Below are 15,912 nucleotides of genomic sequence, written 5' to 3' on the forward strand. Positions count from 1 at the left end.
TTATGTTTCTTGGATCAAACCTGCTAAAATACTGTGTATGCAGCAAGCAGGTTTTTTTGCAGATGTAGTAGCAGATGCAAGTATGAGAATTAACAAAGTGTTGTGTGTACCTACAGTATGTGCACAATTGGAACCTTTTTCCCTCCTTGGCCCCAAAATGAGTAACAAACGCTTCTCCTCTTGGCAGTGATTCATAATTAGTAGTTCTTGGGCTGGGACTTGGCAGGGCAGTGGAAAAAACAAACAATAAAAAAACCCATCCTAAACCAAAAAACAATAAACCGACACTGCCAGCAATCCCTTCCACCACATGTGCACAGAAACCTACTCACCACCACCTAAATATGATGTAGCATCATATTCCTAAATTTACTTTATTCTAAGAGGTGACTGTCCATTTTTTCCCCCTCTTCAAAATGATTTGGAACACTGGAGTTCACAACTGACAGTTATTGTGAGGGAAACACTTGTCATTAGACCTGCCTTTTTGTACATGCGTGGCCCTGAAGTTACATTCACTGTGTGTGTTGGTTTTTATTTTGTAGTGGACTATATTGTGGAATATGACTATGACGCAGTGCACGATGATGAGTTGACAATCAGAGTTGGGGAAATCATCAGGAATGTGAAAAGACTGGAAGAAGAAGGATGGTTAGAAGGGGAGCTGAATGGCAAAAGGGGCATGTTCCCCGACAACTTTGTGAAGGTGAGTTTTCTGCATTGACTTGGTTTTGCTATGATCATACAGCAGGCTAGTTATTATTGAAATGGTTAGAATACACATCAGTTGTATTTGGAATAACATATTTTTTAAGCTGGAAGACCTTTTAGATTATTGCATTTTCTTATTATGCTTTTGAAGGCCTTTTTTTGAATAAGTTCTGCTGTTTCTTACTCACTTCAGGATTTCTTTTGCTCTGTACCCTTGTGCTGTGTGTTGTGTTTCCTTCCTACTCGTACAGTGCACTCACAGTTGTCTGTAGCCATGGTGACCTGCTTTAGTGAGGTGAACTGATGAAAAAAAAAAAAACACAAAAAAACCCCCAAACCTACCCCTACAGAAAGCATCAGGTCTTGAGAGACATGGGAAGAGGAGTCACAGCTCAGTCAACTCAGCTGTAATGAAACCCTGCGTCCTTGGGCTGGAGTTGTGTGGGCGCTTCAGCCTGGATGAAGCTCCTTTGTTTGAAGGAGCAATTCTACCCTACCCTGGACTCCTGGCTGCTGCCACTGACTCTTCCATGGCCATGCAAAGGGACAGGGCAGGGAATCATAGTCATAGAATGGTTTGGGTTGGAAGGGACCTACAAAGCTCATCTAGTCCCACCCCTGCCATGAGCAGGAACATCTTCACCCAGATCAGGTTGCTCAGAGCCCCATCCAGCCTGGCCTGGGATGTCTCCAGGGATAGGGAACCACCTCTCTGGGCAACTTGGGCCAGTGTTTCACCACCCTCAGCATCAGAAGTTTCTTCCTCATGTCTAACCTGAATCTCCTGTCTTTTAGTTTAAAACCATTACCCCTTGTCCAGCTAAAAGGTAACTGTGAAATCGGGTTGGCTTTCAGCTTGTTTGGTTTCCTGACTGGGCTCCCCATTTGTCACCAGTGAATAACTGAGATGAGAAGGGTGTGAGGCAAGTTCTCCCCTGGCTGCAGCACTGTTGTGTCTTTGGATTAGTCATCATCTCCCTAGACTTGATTCTCCTTTCTGGGATCTTTGTCTCACTCAGTGCTGTGCAACTGACTTGTGGTAGCTGTCTTCTGCCGTGAGCTAGTGCTTCTGACACCTTTTATTTAACCTTGTGTATTTATTCTGTGTCCTATTTTAACTGAGGTTCTTGTTTGCACCTTAGATATTTTTCTTGTTTTCTCTGTGAAGTTTCTAAATGTAATGGTGAGTATGCACCTATTTATTAGTTACTTACAATGAAGTGTGACAAGCAGCTAGGTGTGCTGTTCCACGTGTACCTCCTGAAATTCAGACCCTGCTGAGCTGCAGGTATTTTGTCATGTGAACTGTGTGGGTGTTACGGAGATATTATGCTTTGCCTCTTTATAATTTCACAGAATCACAGAATTGACTGGGTTGGAAAAGACCTCAGAGATCATCGAGTCCAACCCTTGGTCCAACTCTAGTCCGTTTACTAGATCATGGCACTAAGTGCCATGTCCAATCTCAGTTTAAAAACCTGCAGGGACGGCGAGTCCAACACCTCCCTGGGCAGCCATTCCAATGCCTGACCACTCTCTCTGTAAAGGATTTCTTCCTAATCTCCAGCCTAAATTTCCCCGGGCAGAGTTGAAGCCCATGCCCCCTTGTCCTATTGCTGACTGCCTGTGAGAAGAGACCAATCCCCACCTGGCTATAACTTCCCTTCAAGTAGTTATAGAGAGTGATGAGCTCACCTCTAAGCCTCCTCTTCTCCAGACTAAACAAGCCCAGCTCCCTCAGCCTCTCCCCATAGGTCTTGTGCTCAAGTCCCTTCACCAGTCGTGTTGCTCTTCTCTGGACCCACTCCAGCACTTCAATGTCTTTCTTGAACTGAGGGGCCCAGAACTGAACACAATACTCCAGGTGTGGCCTCACCAATGCAGAGTACAGGGGAAGGATCACTGCCCTTGTCCTGCTGACCACGCTATTTTTGATACAGGACAGGATACCATTGACCTTCTTGGCCACCTGGGCACACTGATGGCTCGTGTTGAGCTTCCTGTCAATTAGTACCCCCAGGTCCCTTTCTGTCTGACTGCTCTCCAGCCACTGTGCACCCAGCCTGTAGCACTGCAGCCTTTTTAGTAATTTCCAAGTGTTCATTACTGTAACTTCTGTATAATCAAAGTGAATTTAGATATTCCTGTCTCTTTTGAAGTTAATTCTTTGCAAAACATAATTATTTAATGTCTCCTACTGAGATGCTTCTATATCAATACATATAAGAGGAAATTTGTCCAGTGGTATAAGCACTTCTTTATACTTGCTTATGTTCGATTTGCCAGTTTTTCTGTTTATCTTAATGAAAAAAACAAACTTAGTCATTTTTGGTTTACTGCAGAGGGATTTAGGAGTCTACCTTTTAAAATTGATGTGAATAATACAGTTATTTTCAGAGAGGGTCTTTTACTAACGAAAAGTTTGTGTGGATGCTTTTTACTTAGGTCTAATATTTTTAAGTTGTTTGTAGTTCAGTTCAAAAACTATTTTAGGGTTTGAGTCCTGTATAAATAGTAACTTACGGTGAAATTAAGTGATGTTTTAATGATTACTGTGTTGATGATGCCCTTAATTGGCACTTAAGTAGCATATAGGAAGAAAACATCAGTCACGGCTCTTCTCTGGTTCTTGTGTCAAGACCATCTTTCTGCTGAATGACAAAAGGGGGGGATTGGATGTAGCTTGTTTCCATGTTAAATACTCAATTCGTTGTGTGTTTTCTTGCCCTTCTGCAGCTGTGGCTTTTCTAAACTTGATTTTAAATTATTTTCATCCTGAAAAATCTTTTTGCATCTCAGCTCCAGGTGTTTTCAGCTGTACAGCTATTCAGTATGTACATGGCATGGGTGTGTATCCTGAGTTACAGTGGACCTTAAGTTTTCCAGAAGGTGTAGGGATCTGGAGAAGTGAAAAGCGAGCTGTGTAGAAGAAAGTTATCGCTTTGGTTTCATGACAACAGGGTGTATCTTACTTTCTTGATGCTGGAGTTGAACACAGTTATGAGGCTGATCTTGGGAACTTTATGATGGTATGTATAGACTGGAAGACTCGTTCAGTGATGAGGAAGTATTAATTGTTAGGGAAATGAAAATAATGGTTTTCTTCATGGTCAATGTGATTGTAGTTTCTTCTTAGAAGTTAATTTACAGGTACTGATACTTTGAGAGACTATTTCTGGGAAAGCTGTTGCAGAAATGTGGGGTTTTTCTGCCTCTGTCCCCTCACCCCTTCCAGCTGTTTTCTTTTTCCCCTTGCAGTAGGTTGTTGATAGTGCAGGGTCTATGAAATTCTGCTGTAACTACCTGACAGGAGGTTGTAGCATGGAGTGTGTTGGTCTCTTCTCCCACGTAGCAAGTGATAGGATGAGAGGAAGTGGCCTCAAGTTGTGCCAGGGGAGGTTCAGATTGAATATTAAGAAAAATTTATTCATGAAAAAGGTTGAAAAGCAGTGGAACAGGCTGCCCAGGGAAGTGGCGGAGTCACCATCCCTGGAGGGGTTTAAAGGACGTATAGATGAGGTTCTTAGGGACATGGTTTAGTGCCATAGTTAGGTTATGGTTGGACTTGGTGATCTTAAGGGTCTCTTCCAACCGAAATGATTCTGTGATTCTGTGACTGGAGTGCCGCAAATACCAACCTCAACAGCTGAGCTCAAATGCTCCAGCTTGGCCTGGCGCAACGCGAACACCCGCGAGGTGTGGGTAAACTGCAGGAGGGAGGTGGAAACAAGCTGAAGCAGGGCTGTACTTTGGCCTCGTGAACAAGGAAGGTCCCTTGAGAAATGGATTTACTGATTCGCTACCTCACTCAGTAGGTTGGTGAGGTGGTGATGGCCTGTGTGTCCTCTGGGCTTCCTATAGGAAGGCTGCCCAGAGAGGTTGTGGAGTCTCCTTCTCTGGAGACATTCAAACCCACCTGGACACATTCCTGTGTGATCTGCTCTGGTGAACCTGCTTTAGCAGGTGGTTTGGACTGGATGATCTCCAGAGGTCCCTTTCAACCCCAACCAGTGTGTGATTCTGTATCTTACTGTTCTGAGCAGAACACTCCTTATGGCTCCTGCCAAGGGGGTGTAGGATTGAGAGTAGAGAAGTGTAGCAAGTTGATTGGGAGGGGTAATGACAAGAAGGATGCTGAAGAGGGACAGATACTGCCAAGTTCTTTTGACCCACATGAAAGGGAGAGGAGGCTGAAGGTCTGAAGGATGCAGTGAGGAGGAAACAGCTGGAAGGACATTGTACTAGGGGAAACTCGGGTGCCTGGGATGGCCCTCCTAGGTCAGGTCAGTAGAAATGTGATGAGAGTCAATTCATATGGGCAGGACCAAGGGTTGCTCTGGTTTACACATTTGGGTGTGAGAGTCTGGGACTGTACTTGAATATTTATTCCTTCCTGAAAGGATCTTCTTTTTCTCTTGTTGCAAGTGTAATTTCATGTATTATGTGGAGATCTGGCCTGAACTCATTATATGGAGAAAATCTGTTTGGTGGCTTGTTAAGAATTGAACTGAGGCAAGGGTATAATCTGTCCATGCAGAATTTGCATGGTAAATTATAATCTGTGCTGATCTGAAAAGGATTAGCATTTGAAGCTGAAAATGCGTGTATTATTTACTAGATTTGCTTAGCCTCTTCGTGTATAAAACATTTAAAAACACAGTGATATATGACAAATTAAACTGGGTGAAGATGGGCATGTTTTCTTTTCCAAGTGTTAGATATTTATTGAGAAGATAAATGAGTTCTTTAGAAGAAGCCCTTTGTTTTCATAAGACAGCTGCAGGAAAACGTGGGGGGAGGTGCTAATTCCAGTTAATTTGGTTTTTGCCCATTTTGTTAGTTTGTCTCTGCTTCATCCCCTCCCATGGCAGGAAAAGAGTGTGTTGCTTTGGTGGCACCTGCAAGCTCTCTTTGGTTGCCAGGCTGCTGTTTTTTGCCCGTTTGAAGGACAACCAGAACGTGGACGGCAGGATTATGGCTGCATGCTGCCTGGACGTGTTGGGTGCCCCAGATTCAGACTGTATTTTTGCTGCTAAAGCACATCAATCCCCTTCTGTTCCCTCCTTCTGGGCTCTGCTAATACATAGGATTTACTGATTTTTTTACACCGCTCCTCATACTTTGACTTTTACATGCTTTGACAAATGCATCTTTTCTGTTTGAAGTGCGACCAAGTGCTGTCAACTTCATTTCGAGTTGTTAAAGTTGTGCAGGAAATAGTTTTGTGATTAAGTCTCCGTATTTTTTTTCCTCCTCAAGCCTTTGAAATATTGTGAAATAGTGTTATATAGTGGTAGTGGGTTTATGTTTTGTGTAGTAGTAGTGATTGTGTCTTTGCTGTCTGAAGTTCAGCAAATGAATCTGACATTGTGTTTTCAAATGGATTAATCTGTTGTATGGACAAGTAGGTGAGCTAAGCACTATATGGCTTTGAAATACTCCTATGCAGAAGGGATTGTATGCATGCTTCCTGTGATTACTGATGGGATGCTGATGCTTGGTATTTTATAGTATCTTTCGGTGACTTCTTGGTTGGTTGTTTTTTTAGCCTCTACCCCAACCTTTTGCCCATTCATCGTGACATCCTGAAGAAGGATCGTGCTTGGTACTGCCCTGTTCATTGTGCCAGCTGGGACTGGGCATTTACCGTGTACCCGTCCCTTGTCAGGTTGACCAGCAGTCTGAGATGGTCTGTGCCAAAAGGTGCAGTTCTTGGTGCTTTCACCTGCTTTGGTTTGAATTAAAAGAAAGAGAACAGGTAGACTCAGTTAAGGCTGAAAAAGGTAGTCGGAGGCGCCGGACAGAGACTCGAACTCTTGTGGGTTACTCTGAGCAGTATTTATTGTAGAAGATTCACAGGAACAGCAGCGTTGGGTCACCTCCTCAGAGAGTGACAATCATACAGCAATACAGCTAGTCATTATATAGGGTTCTAACAGATATTATGCAACTAAGCAAAATTTATCACTGTCCAGTGGAATTTTCTAAGTATTCACGATGTCACTGTCCAGTGGTCTGCGGGTTTCACTTCTACTGCAAGTTCCGTGGGAAGGTCATCAGGTCGCAGGGCCTGTCTCATTTGTTATCCATAGTTCATCAGTCTAGCACGGAAATCAGCGGCCCTAAGAACAGCATTTATCAATGTCTTAACTAAAGGTACAAAGCAAGCATAAGGTAACCACGCTCGTGGTTCTGGGTAAGGGCTATACAAGCTGAGACTTTCAGCCTTAGCAGCACAGCTTATAACACTGATATAGGCCTAAAATCCTAATTTCTTATTTTCCTACAACAAAGGCGATCCCCGCAAAGCCTCCAAAACATCCTCAGATACTCGTGTGGCAGTGTCACTGCGTTGGATGGAGAGTGGGAGGTGTTGTAGAGGTTGGGAGGGAAGTCAGCGGGTGGGATGTCCAAAGGAATCTTGAAACCAGAGCTCAGGGGTGGTGGAGAAGCTTGTGGTCACTGTGTCCTTGAAAACAAGTAAGTAAAGTACAAGCAATTACACTGCCCACTTGCTAAGCTGACTTCACTTAATTCACTTTTCAGTGACAGGTCTTTTTAAAGACTTTTTGCATGTATTGTTTTGTTGGATTTTGCAGTTAATAGATTTCCAGTTTTATTAGCAAAACCTGTTTTGAAATACCCATTCGAACTGTGTGCAGATAGGCTTTTAGTGGCATTGAAATATTTGAATTAGAGTTCTTGTTCCTGACATTGTTATTGCCATTTTTTCCCCTCTTCCTGTATGGGCAATTTAAAATAAACAACTTAATAAATTCCTGAAAGGAATTAGCCATGGAAACCCAGCAGACTTTTATTGTTTTCTTTCAGAGTGGCTTTTCCTTTCTAAAATTCATCACGGTGCGAAACATGCGCATGGTCATTCATCTCCAGTGTGGGTCAGAGCAGTACGGTAACGCTGGTAAATTGAATGTGTGAGGATTTGGGGGATGTTAAGGTGTGTGAGATGTGGAAAGCTTTTTCATTTTGGGTTGGGTTTTTGTTTGTATTTTGTTGTTTATTTATTTTGAGTAGCTTTATTGTCTCTCCAGCCAACAAAGAGTCGATAAGCTGGAAGTGATGATTTGGCATTTACCCTTCTGCTCATTTTTGAAGTTTTTTGTCCATACCTAGCTGAGAAGGTTTTAAAGAACCTAAGTTCCTTGTTTTATTTCGTTTATTGCCATCTTAGTTATATAACCAGCTCTATTGAGTAATACGTCTTTTCACGCTAGTAAAACCAGTTTGATCGTAAGCGCAAGGCAGTAACTCGCAGGAGGGAGGAGCAGCGAATAGATTAATTAGTACCTTTCATCGGTTAAGATAGAAAACGTTTGCTGGTAGGCACCGGGGACATTCTGGTGAGCAAGCTGGACACTTCTACCAGTGCATTTGGGATTGTCACTGCCTCGGCCACCGCTCGGCAGAGGTCAGGTCTGCAATAGAGTTGAGCCAGAGAAAAGGTTTTGCCTGCGCAGGTGTGTGCGGCCACCCCCATTTTGTGCCAAGCCTGGATCTTTGTCAGGTTAACACATGAACTTTGCTCGCTGTGACTTTTTTTTCTTCCTCCCCCTAAATAAAAGAAAAAGCAAAACTACAACACTGGGTGTGTTCGAGCAAATATGTCCTTGGAAGCGGTAAGCTTGCTTTATTTTCCATATGTTCTTAATATCAAATATGTTGTAAGCAGACTTTGTGTTTTGGGGTCACGAACGAGAACAGCAGCACAGGTTTTAAAGTTGTGATCGTAATACAATTTTTCAATTGTATTTAATATATAGTTTGAATTCTTGGCCTTAGCGTTGTTTTTGTAATAAAATGACTTGGTTTTGGTTTAACTTATCTGTCCTTCTGTAGCATACAGAGAAGCCTAAGAACTGCGGATAACTATGGTGCAGTATAAAGAATTTATTTTAAAAAGGGTGATTTCTTTTTTTTTCTTTAGGGTTACTTTTGTGTTCAACTTCCTGGTCTATGTGTTTTTCCATGCAAAACCGAACCCACGTCCCTTTCCTTCCTTTAAAATTCCCCTAGACCAAAAAGTTAAGAGTATTAGCACAGCTGACCTACCTTCCTAAGGTTGTATCTCTGCTGCCTGGTTGCCATGTTCTCGCTGGTGCTGTGAACCGACCAAAAACTCCTTCAGGTGCAGCGTCTTCTGTAATTCCTTGTCAAAAATAGAAATTGGCCTTGGCCAGACCTTTAAACAGGAATCATGGAGTCGGGAGGTATCACGGGCTTCTCTCTTCTGGGTCGTTCCTTAACCCAGACACAGTTAGGTAGTATAACATTAATTTAAAAAAACCAACAGATTAATAACTGTAAGCTTTAAAATGTTGTATATATGATAAGCCATGTGCATTTAGTTTGAAGTAATAAGGGTGTCTTTATGGAATGGAATACAACGCATACCTATTTCCACAATTGTGGGGTTTGTTCCTCTCCTGGGTTTTACACCAGACACCTGTTCTGTCCGAATTCTTTCTCCAAGCCTTAATTGGATGCAAAATTAGATACCCGGTAATTTATCAATCCCATCAGTCAAATGATTTTGGGGTTTATACAGCTGCTGATAGGATGGTTTTGTCTGTTGTTCCTGCTGATTTTCTTCTTCTTCTGGCTTTTGGAGAAAATGGTGCCACTGGAACATGTGTTATCAGGGGTGCCATGTGGATTTGCTTGAGCTGCCCCCGTCAATCCCATCCATCAGCAGGTCTGGGATTTGCGAGAGTGGGGGTCATTACTCTTGTGCTTGTGGAGTGAGAACCGGATCTCTACTGACCAGCCGTTTTGGCCTGAATAAACAAGGAAACAGGTTTATTTCAACCGGAATGTCAGGATAAATGGTTTGGGTGAGCCATTGGGGAAAACATTGTTTCTTAAAATAAGATTTAAACCAACCAAATGAGAAAAAATAAAACCAACCAAACAAAAAAACCCAAACAGCGGGAAACATTGGCAGATATAGATAGTGGCCCAGATATATAGGCATATAATCATATATAAGAGATTTTGCTGGGATTCAGAGCTCATAATGCATTATTCATATTCTTGTGATTTTATTTTATTTCATGTTTTTCTCTCAGTTGAATCACTAGATCGACTGTTTGTGTTTATATCAGTTGGGCCCTGACCCTGTGAGTTCCCCCTGTAAACTGACTGTGTCTGACAAGATAGGGGAAAAAGCGAAGTCTTGAGGTTGGTTTGAGTTTGCGGATGGTCTGAGACTTTGCACCACAGAGTTGCTGTTGCGGACACAGGTTGTCTTTTTGTCTGATCACTGTGTCTGCACTCAGATTTTATTGCCATATTGGTGTTGGTTGGGGCTGTGTGAATCATTTCATATTCCAAGGCAGTACAGGTATGTTGTTTGTAAAGATATGAGAAAGTTATGTAGCTATATATTTTTCTTGATGGACTGTTAGATCTGAAAGGTCACAGATGCTTTCCTCAAAAGTTTTAAGTATCAAAGATTTGGTGAAATGATGTGGCCCTTCCCTGTTCTGGATGAGCACATGTGGTTTAAAATGTTTTAAAAAAAAATTATATGTCAAAAAGTTTTCAGTTTACATTTGGAAATTGTTGTTTCAGTGTAAGAGCAAAAATCTGTAGCATCATGAAGTCTTCTGTGGTTGAATGTGAACATAGAAGGAAGAAAACACTTGTGCTTCTTTTACTATTGAATATTTAAAATCTATTTATTCTGTATTTTGAAATACTGTGTTGTCAAGACCATAGGAGAAATGGAAAGAGCTGAATTTTGCTGCAGTGGTGGTACCGGTATAGGAGGAAACTTGAGGTACTGTTCTGAATAACGGCAGGATGAAATATAATTGACTCATGTGAGTCCTGCTTGATATGCTAATAATTCTCTTTGATTTGAGTTATCCAAGATTCTTGATTATACACATGCTTCTTACTTTTTTAAGTGATGTATCGGCTTGTGATATTATTCTGTCTGGTAGTGCTGCTCAGTTTGAGTGTAATGGTTTGTTGCACAAGTGAGTCTGGAAGGAGCCACAGGTATATATACAGGTAGTTATTCCTTTAACTACGTGAAACAGTCTGCTCTTTTGCCCTTTGTTATTTAGTTTTACACTTGATTTGTGTGCAATTTTATAACTTCCCCTACTATTCTCTAGCTGGAAGCAAGCGGGGCGCTTTGCATCAGATGACATTTGCTATCATTACCATTGTTAAGTCAACTTCATAAAGCATCGCCAGCATCTTGGTCAGCAATAATTGGCTGGACACATGCAGAAAATTTACTTCTAATTTGGACCTAAACCATATACAAAAGTCTAAAATATGGCCATAAATATACACTCTGGAATTAACATATATAATACCAAAAAGATCAGTTTTCCAGACAATGTAATATGTCATGTTTGTTATATCCTGGGAGGCTCTGGGTGTGCATTGTGGCCCTGTATTTTTACTACTTTACAGTATGTCTAATAAATCAACGTGTGTACACCCAACACAGTTAATATTAAATCTCTTCTCTGCCTTTTTTTTTCAAATGAGGTTGAATGAAGTAATCGACTTGTGAACCTTTAAACTTGTGTGAGGTGAGCTCATCAGGCCTGTCATCTTGTAATGTTTATACCACTTGCGCATATGTTTTTTGGATGGTTATCATTTTGGAAGGGGGAAGTGAGCTTTCCTCTACTGCAGCATTTTCAGTACTAAATTTATTTTTGTATGTTTTCCGTCCTTAAACACTAAGCTCTATCTAATATTATGAGCTGATCTCAAAATTAGATGTTGTAAATGTTTTCCAGGCTTAACAAGCTTTTTGAATACTTTTCACTTCTTAAAAGTATTATTTTTGTGTGTGTATGTGAGTTTGTTAACTTTGAACTTAGTGTAATAAGCTTTCAAACAGTTAGAAACCAATGATGACAGCAGCTACCCTGTCACCTGGCCGTTTTCGGTTGAAAATGTTCATGTGCGAATCTTCGATAAAATTTAACCTTTGAACCTCTTTTAATCTCCGTGGCAATTTCGAGATGTATATTTTTAGCCCTTATTTGTCAAATGTCTTAAACGTTTTGTGTCTTAGGCAAGAGTTGTGATGGGATGTAGATATGGAAATGTTTTAACCTTTGTGCAGAGGTGGCCGCGAGTGAAGTGCTGGATGTTTTATAGGGAATGGAGAGAGGTGGGTGCTCTGGAAAAGGGAGACAGGGAAGAAGAAATCCAAATACATCAGTGGGTGCAGGAGGCCAGGATGATGGATGGTGTAGAGGTTAATGGCTCACACATTTCTCTGGACCAGCAATCCCAGAATCACAGAGTAGTTTGGGTTAGAAGGGACCTCTGGAGATCATCCAGTCCAAGCCACCTGCTAAAGCAGGTTCACCAGAGCAGATCACACAGGAATGTGTCCAGGTGGGTTTGAATGTCTCCAGAGAAGGAGACTCCACAGCCTCTCTGGGCAGCCTGTTCCAGTGCTCTGGCACCTCAAAGGAAAGAAGTTTCTCCTCATGTTTAAATGGAACTTTTTGTGCTTCAGTCTGTGCCCGTTACCCCTCATCTGTCATTGGGCACCACTGAACAGAGTCTGGTCCATCCTCTTGACACCCACCTTGAAGTATTTGTAAACATTGAGATCCCATCTCAGCTTCTCTTCTCCAGGCTGAACAGACCCAGCTCTCTCAGTGTCTCCTCATCAGAAAGATGCTCCAGACCCCTCATCATCTCCATAGTCCACTGCTGGACTCCCTCCAGTAATTCCTTGTCCTTCTTAAACTGGGAAAGCCCAGAACTGGACACAGAACTGCAGATGCGGCCTCACCAGATCAGAGTAGAGGGGGAGTAACAACCTCCCTCGACCTGCTGGTCACACTTTTCCTAATGCACCCCAGGTACCACTGGCCTTCTTGACCACAAGGGCATATTGCTGGCTCATGGTCAACCTGTTGTCAAGCAGAAGTCCTAGGTCTTTCTCTGCAGAGCTGCTTTCCAGCAGGTCCATCCCCAACCTGTACTGGTGCCTGGGTTTGTTCCTCCCCAGGTGCAGGATCCTGCACTTGCCCTTGTTGGACTTCATCAGGTTCTTCTCTGCCCAGCCCTCCAGCCTGTCCAGGTCTTCCTGGATGGCAGCACAGCCTTTTGGGCTTCTTAGAGGCATTTAACTGGGAGAAGGGGAGTAAATGTGTCGTGTGCCTTCCCCTGTGTGGGAAGTTTGGTGTCTCACCCTCTGCCATGTGTGATTCTTTGTTTCATTGATCTACAGGACTATTTTGTGGCTGGTGGTTGTCAGGACATTAACTGTTAGTCTATAAAACAATTACAAGAAATATAATTAAATTTCCATAGGTATAAGCAAGTAGAATGGAAGAGAAATACGATTAACATTTTAAGCTGTTTTTATCTGGCTGTGAATGTGGCGGCACCATAAAATATGATTTAGGTATTATTTTTAGAAGTATTTTAAGAGTGACTTTTTTTCTTAATGTAATAATTGCAAAACATTGATGTAAACATCCGTGCTTCCTTTAGTTACTCCTGTTAATTTGGGATTCTCTGCTCCACTGTTGGTCGGTCTGGTGATCTGACTGCTGTGCTTTTCTGCATCTGGGCTTTGGTCCTTGTTGAATGCGGATAGAGAGTCCTTTTAACTTTGGCAAAAGCTTCTTAGGATTATAAGATATTACACAATTTTAGGTCTTTTGTATCTTGCAAATATTAGCAAGACTTCAGATTAGAATCTGTTCTGACACTGTTGGCAAAAGCTTTATAGTTATGCAGTTCTCAACAATAAACATTAATTGTTTGTATGTATATAAAAATAAAATATATACATGTGAAATAATAATATATATATAATCTGTATCAAGATCTGAAATTTCCAAGCCTGCTTCTACATTCCTTATGTAGAGAGGAATTTTCCTTATTTAGGAAAGTCCAGTTGTTTGCCTGTTGTTCACCTTCAAATATTAAATTTATTCAGTGGCTCAAGTTTTGGTCTGTAGGTCTGAAGTGACTCAGTAATTCTTTTATGCTTCCAAGAGAACCTGCTTATTCCATGTGTTATGTATTGTGAGAAAGAAGTGATACCTTGTTTGATTGATGCCTTTCTTCCTAACAGAGAGGCAGTGTGATTATCTGATCTGTATTTAGCATAGATTATAACAGATATGAAAATATTGGTGACTGGTTAAACTTCATGCTGAGTGATGTGATGTGGGCGTGTTTTAATAGAAGGAAACATAGGGGTTCTATCTGCAAACTGGAGACGTGTGAGCCTGGCTTGAGTCACTTCTGTAAGTAATTATATCTTATTCTTGGGTGAAAACACTGGAAATTGTGATTTGAACCCTCAGCACAGATATTAATAATTCAACTTTCTGAAAATATTTTTTCAATCATTTATGAAGCTGCTATGCACAGAGAGGCCACAGATGTCTTATAGCATTGCTTGATGGTGGAGATGTTTATCTACCAGGACTTTGCATCCTTGCACACTGTAATGTTTGAAGCATGCAAAAACTCCAGCTGTAAATGGATAGCTCTGTGTAAAACTCTTATAAGAAGCTTTTAGGGGAATTTCCAAACCCGTGTTCGGAAGGTAATGGCGTTTGAGCGAGTGTTGTGCCGTGTTGAGGAACTACAGCAAGAGCTGCTCCCACAGCAGCATGTCTGTAGCTCCTGTGAAAGCTGCTGAGGATTCGTGTCAGCTGGAAACTTATTTCTAACCTTAGTCTTGAACAGAAATGCCTTTGGCTGGGGTATACAGAAGTCAGAATAGGAAACAGTTTCAGTTTTGGAAGAAGCGAAGATGAGGAGGGTGATGCTGCCTTACTGTTGGTTCAGCCCGATCGTGAGTCAGCACCTGAAAAATAAAGCCAGTGATTTACTGTTTAACAGTCCCTACTTCAGCCATAAATTAGGCCAAAAAAACAACCCAGAAAATCAACCCATGACACATCTTAAAGTGCCCAGGAGGTAATTTGTCTTGCAAAACAAAGGTTATTAAGTTTGTCCATTCTTCAGGTGGGAACTACTTTCATCTTCAAAGTGATTTGTTTCTGTTTTCAAGAATAACATTAAATCCTCTGGGGAGTTGGGGGCGGCCTGTGACCTCTCCCAGCCGAGCTCTTCCGGTGTGAGATGGAACCTGCTTCGACCTGAATGCTCCCGGGAAAGACCTCGGGAGCTTCTCAGCTGTTTTGGCTCATAAATTGACTTGATGTGTCCCTTTATTTCATGGCAAGTGTGGCAAAGGAATGAGGCAGATTAGGAGTAGGAAATTTTAATCTTTCTTTCTTTGCCTTTACTAAATATTTCACCTCTGTGGGTGCCTGCGTTGAGGATAAGAACATATGTTTTCTATTCAAGAAGGAGACACTGGGAAAATGAAAGAATGTGGGATATCTTACATTTAAGAGACTGGAGATGTTAAAGCTGCCGTGCCTGCCTGTCTGCTGCTGTAACTAAGACTGTACATACAAGAGGTAATGGTTGCTTAAATAATTAGCCATGTGAAATGTTTGTGTTCCAGGAACCACGATATTTCATTCAACTTAAAACAGATTGTGGCTCGCAATATCTCCTCTGTATGCAGCTGTACAGATTTTTGGATATCTTTATATAATCACACATATATGTATGTGTCATTTTTCAGTGATGGGGTTTTGCAGGCTGTGAGAAGAGGCAAACTTTTATAATGTATTACCTGTAGATTTGTCATAGAATAGTTTGGGTTGGAAGGGACCTTCAAAGCTCATCCAGTCCAACCGCTGCCATGAGGTGGGACATCTTCACCCAGATCAGGTTGCTCAGAGCCCTGTCCAGCCTGGCCTGGGATGTCTCCAGGGATGGGGCATCCACCACCTCTCTGGGCAACCTGGGACAGGTTCTCACCACCCTCACTCACTGTAAAAAATTTCTTCCTCATGTCTGGCCTCCTCTCTTTTAGTTTAAAACTATCAACCCTTGTCCTATTGTAACTAGCCCTGCTAAAAAGTCTGTCCTCATCTTTTCTTGTGGGCCCCTTTTAAGTACTGAAATGCTGCAATAAGTTTACCCCGGAACTTTCTCTTCTACAGCTGAACACCCCAACTCTCTTAGCCTGTCCTCCCCGCAGAGCTATTCCAGCCTCGGATCATTTCTGGGGCTCCTCTGGCCCCTCCAACAGGTCCATGTGTGTCCTGTGCTGAGGGCTCCAGAGCTGGACACAGAACTGCAGGTGGG

The 15,912-nt window shown here is 42.0% G+C and overlaps 1 protein-coding gene across 1 annotated transcript in view; it reads left to right on the plus strand.

Moving 5' to 3' along the window:
- CD2AP (CD2 associated protein) overlaps window positions 1-15,912 on the plus strand; it is a gene marked incomplete at both ends in the record, with an annotated part of 71,578 nt that overhangs the window by 8,536 nt on the left and 47,130 nt on the right. Inside the window, one exon of the mRNA XM_080342891.1 lies at window positions 546-706. Within this exon, the coding sequence (XP_080199017.1) occupies window positions 546-706 (161 nt within the window). The remainder of the gene's footprint in view (window positions 1-545; window positions 707-15,912) is intronic.

This window comes from Nesoenas mayeri, assembly GCF_963082525.1.
Source record: "Nesoenas mayeri genome assembly, chromosome: 3".
NCBI lineage: Eukaryota > Metazoa > Chordata > Aves > Columbiformes > Columbidae > Nesoenas > Nesoenas mayeri.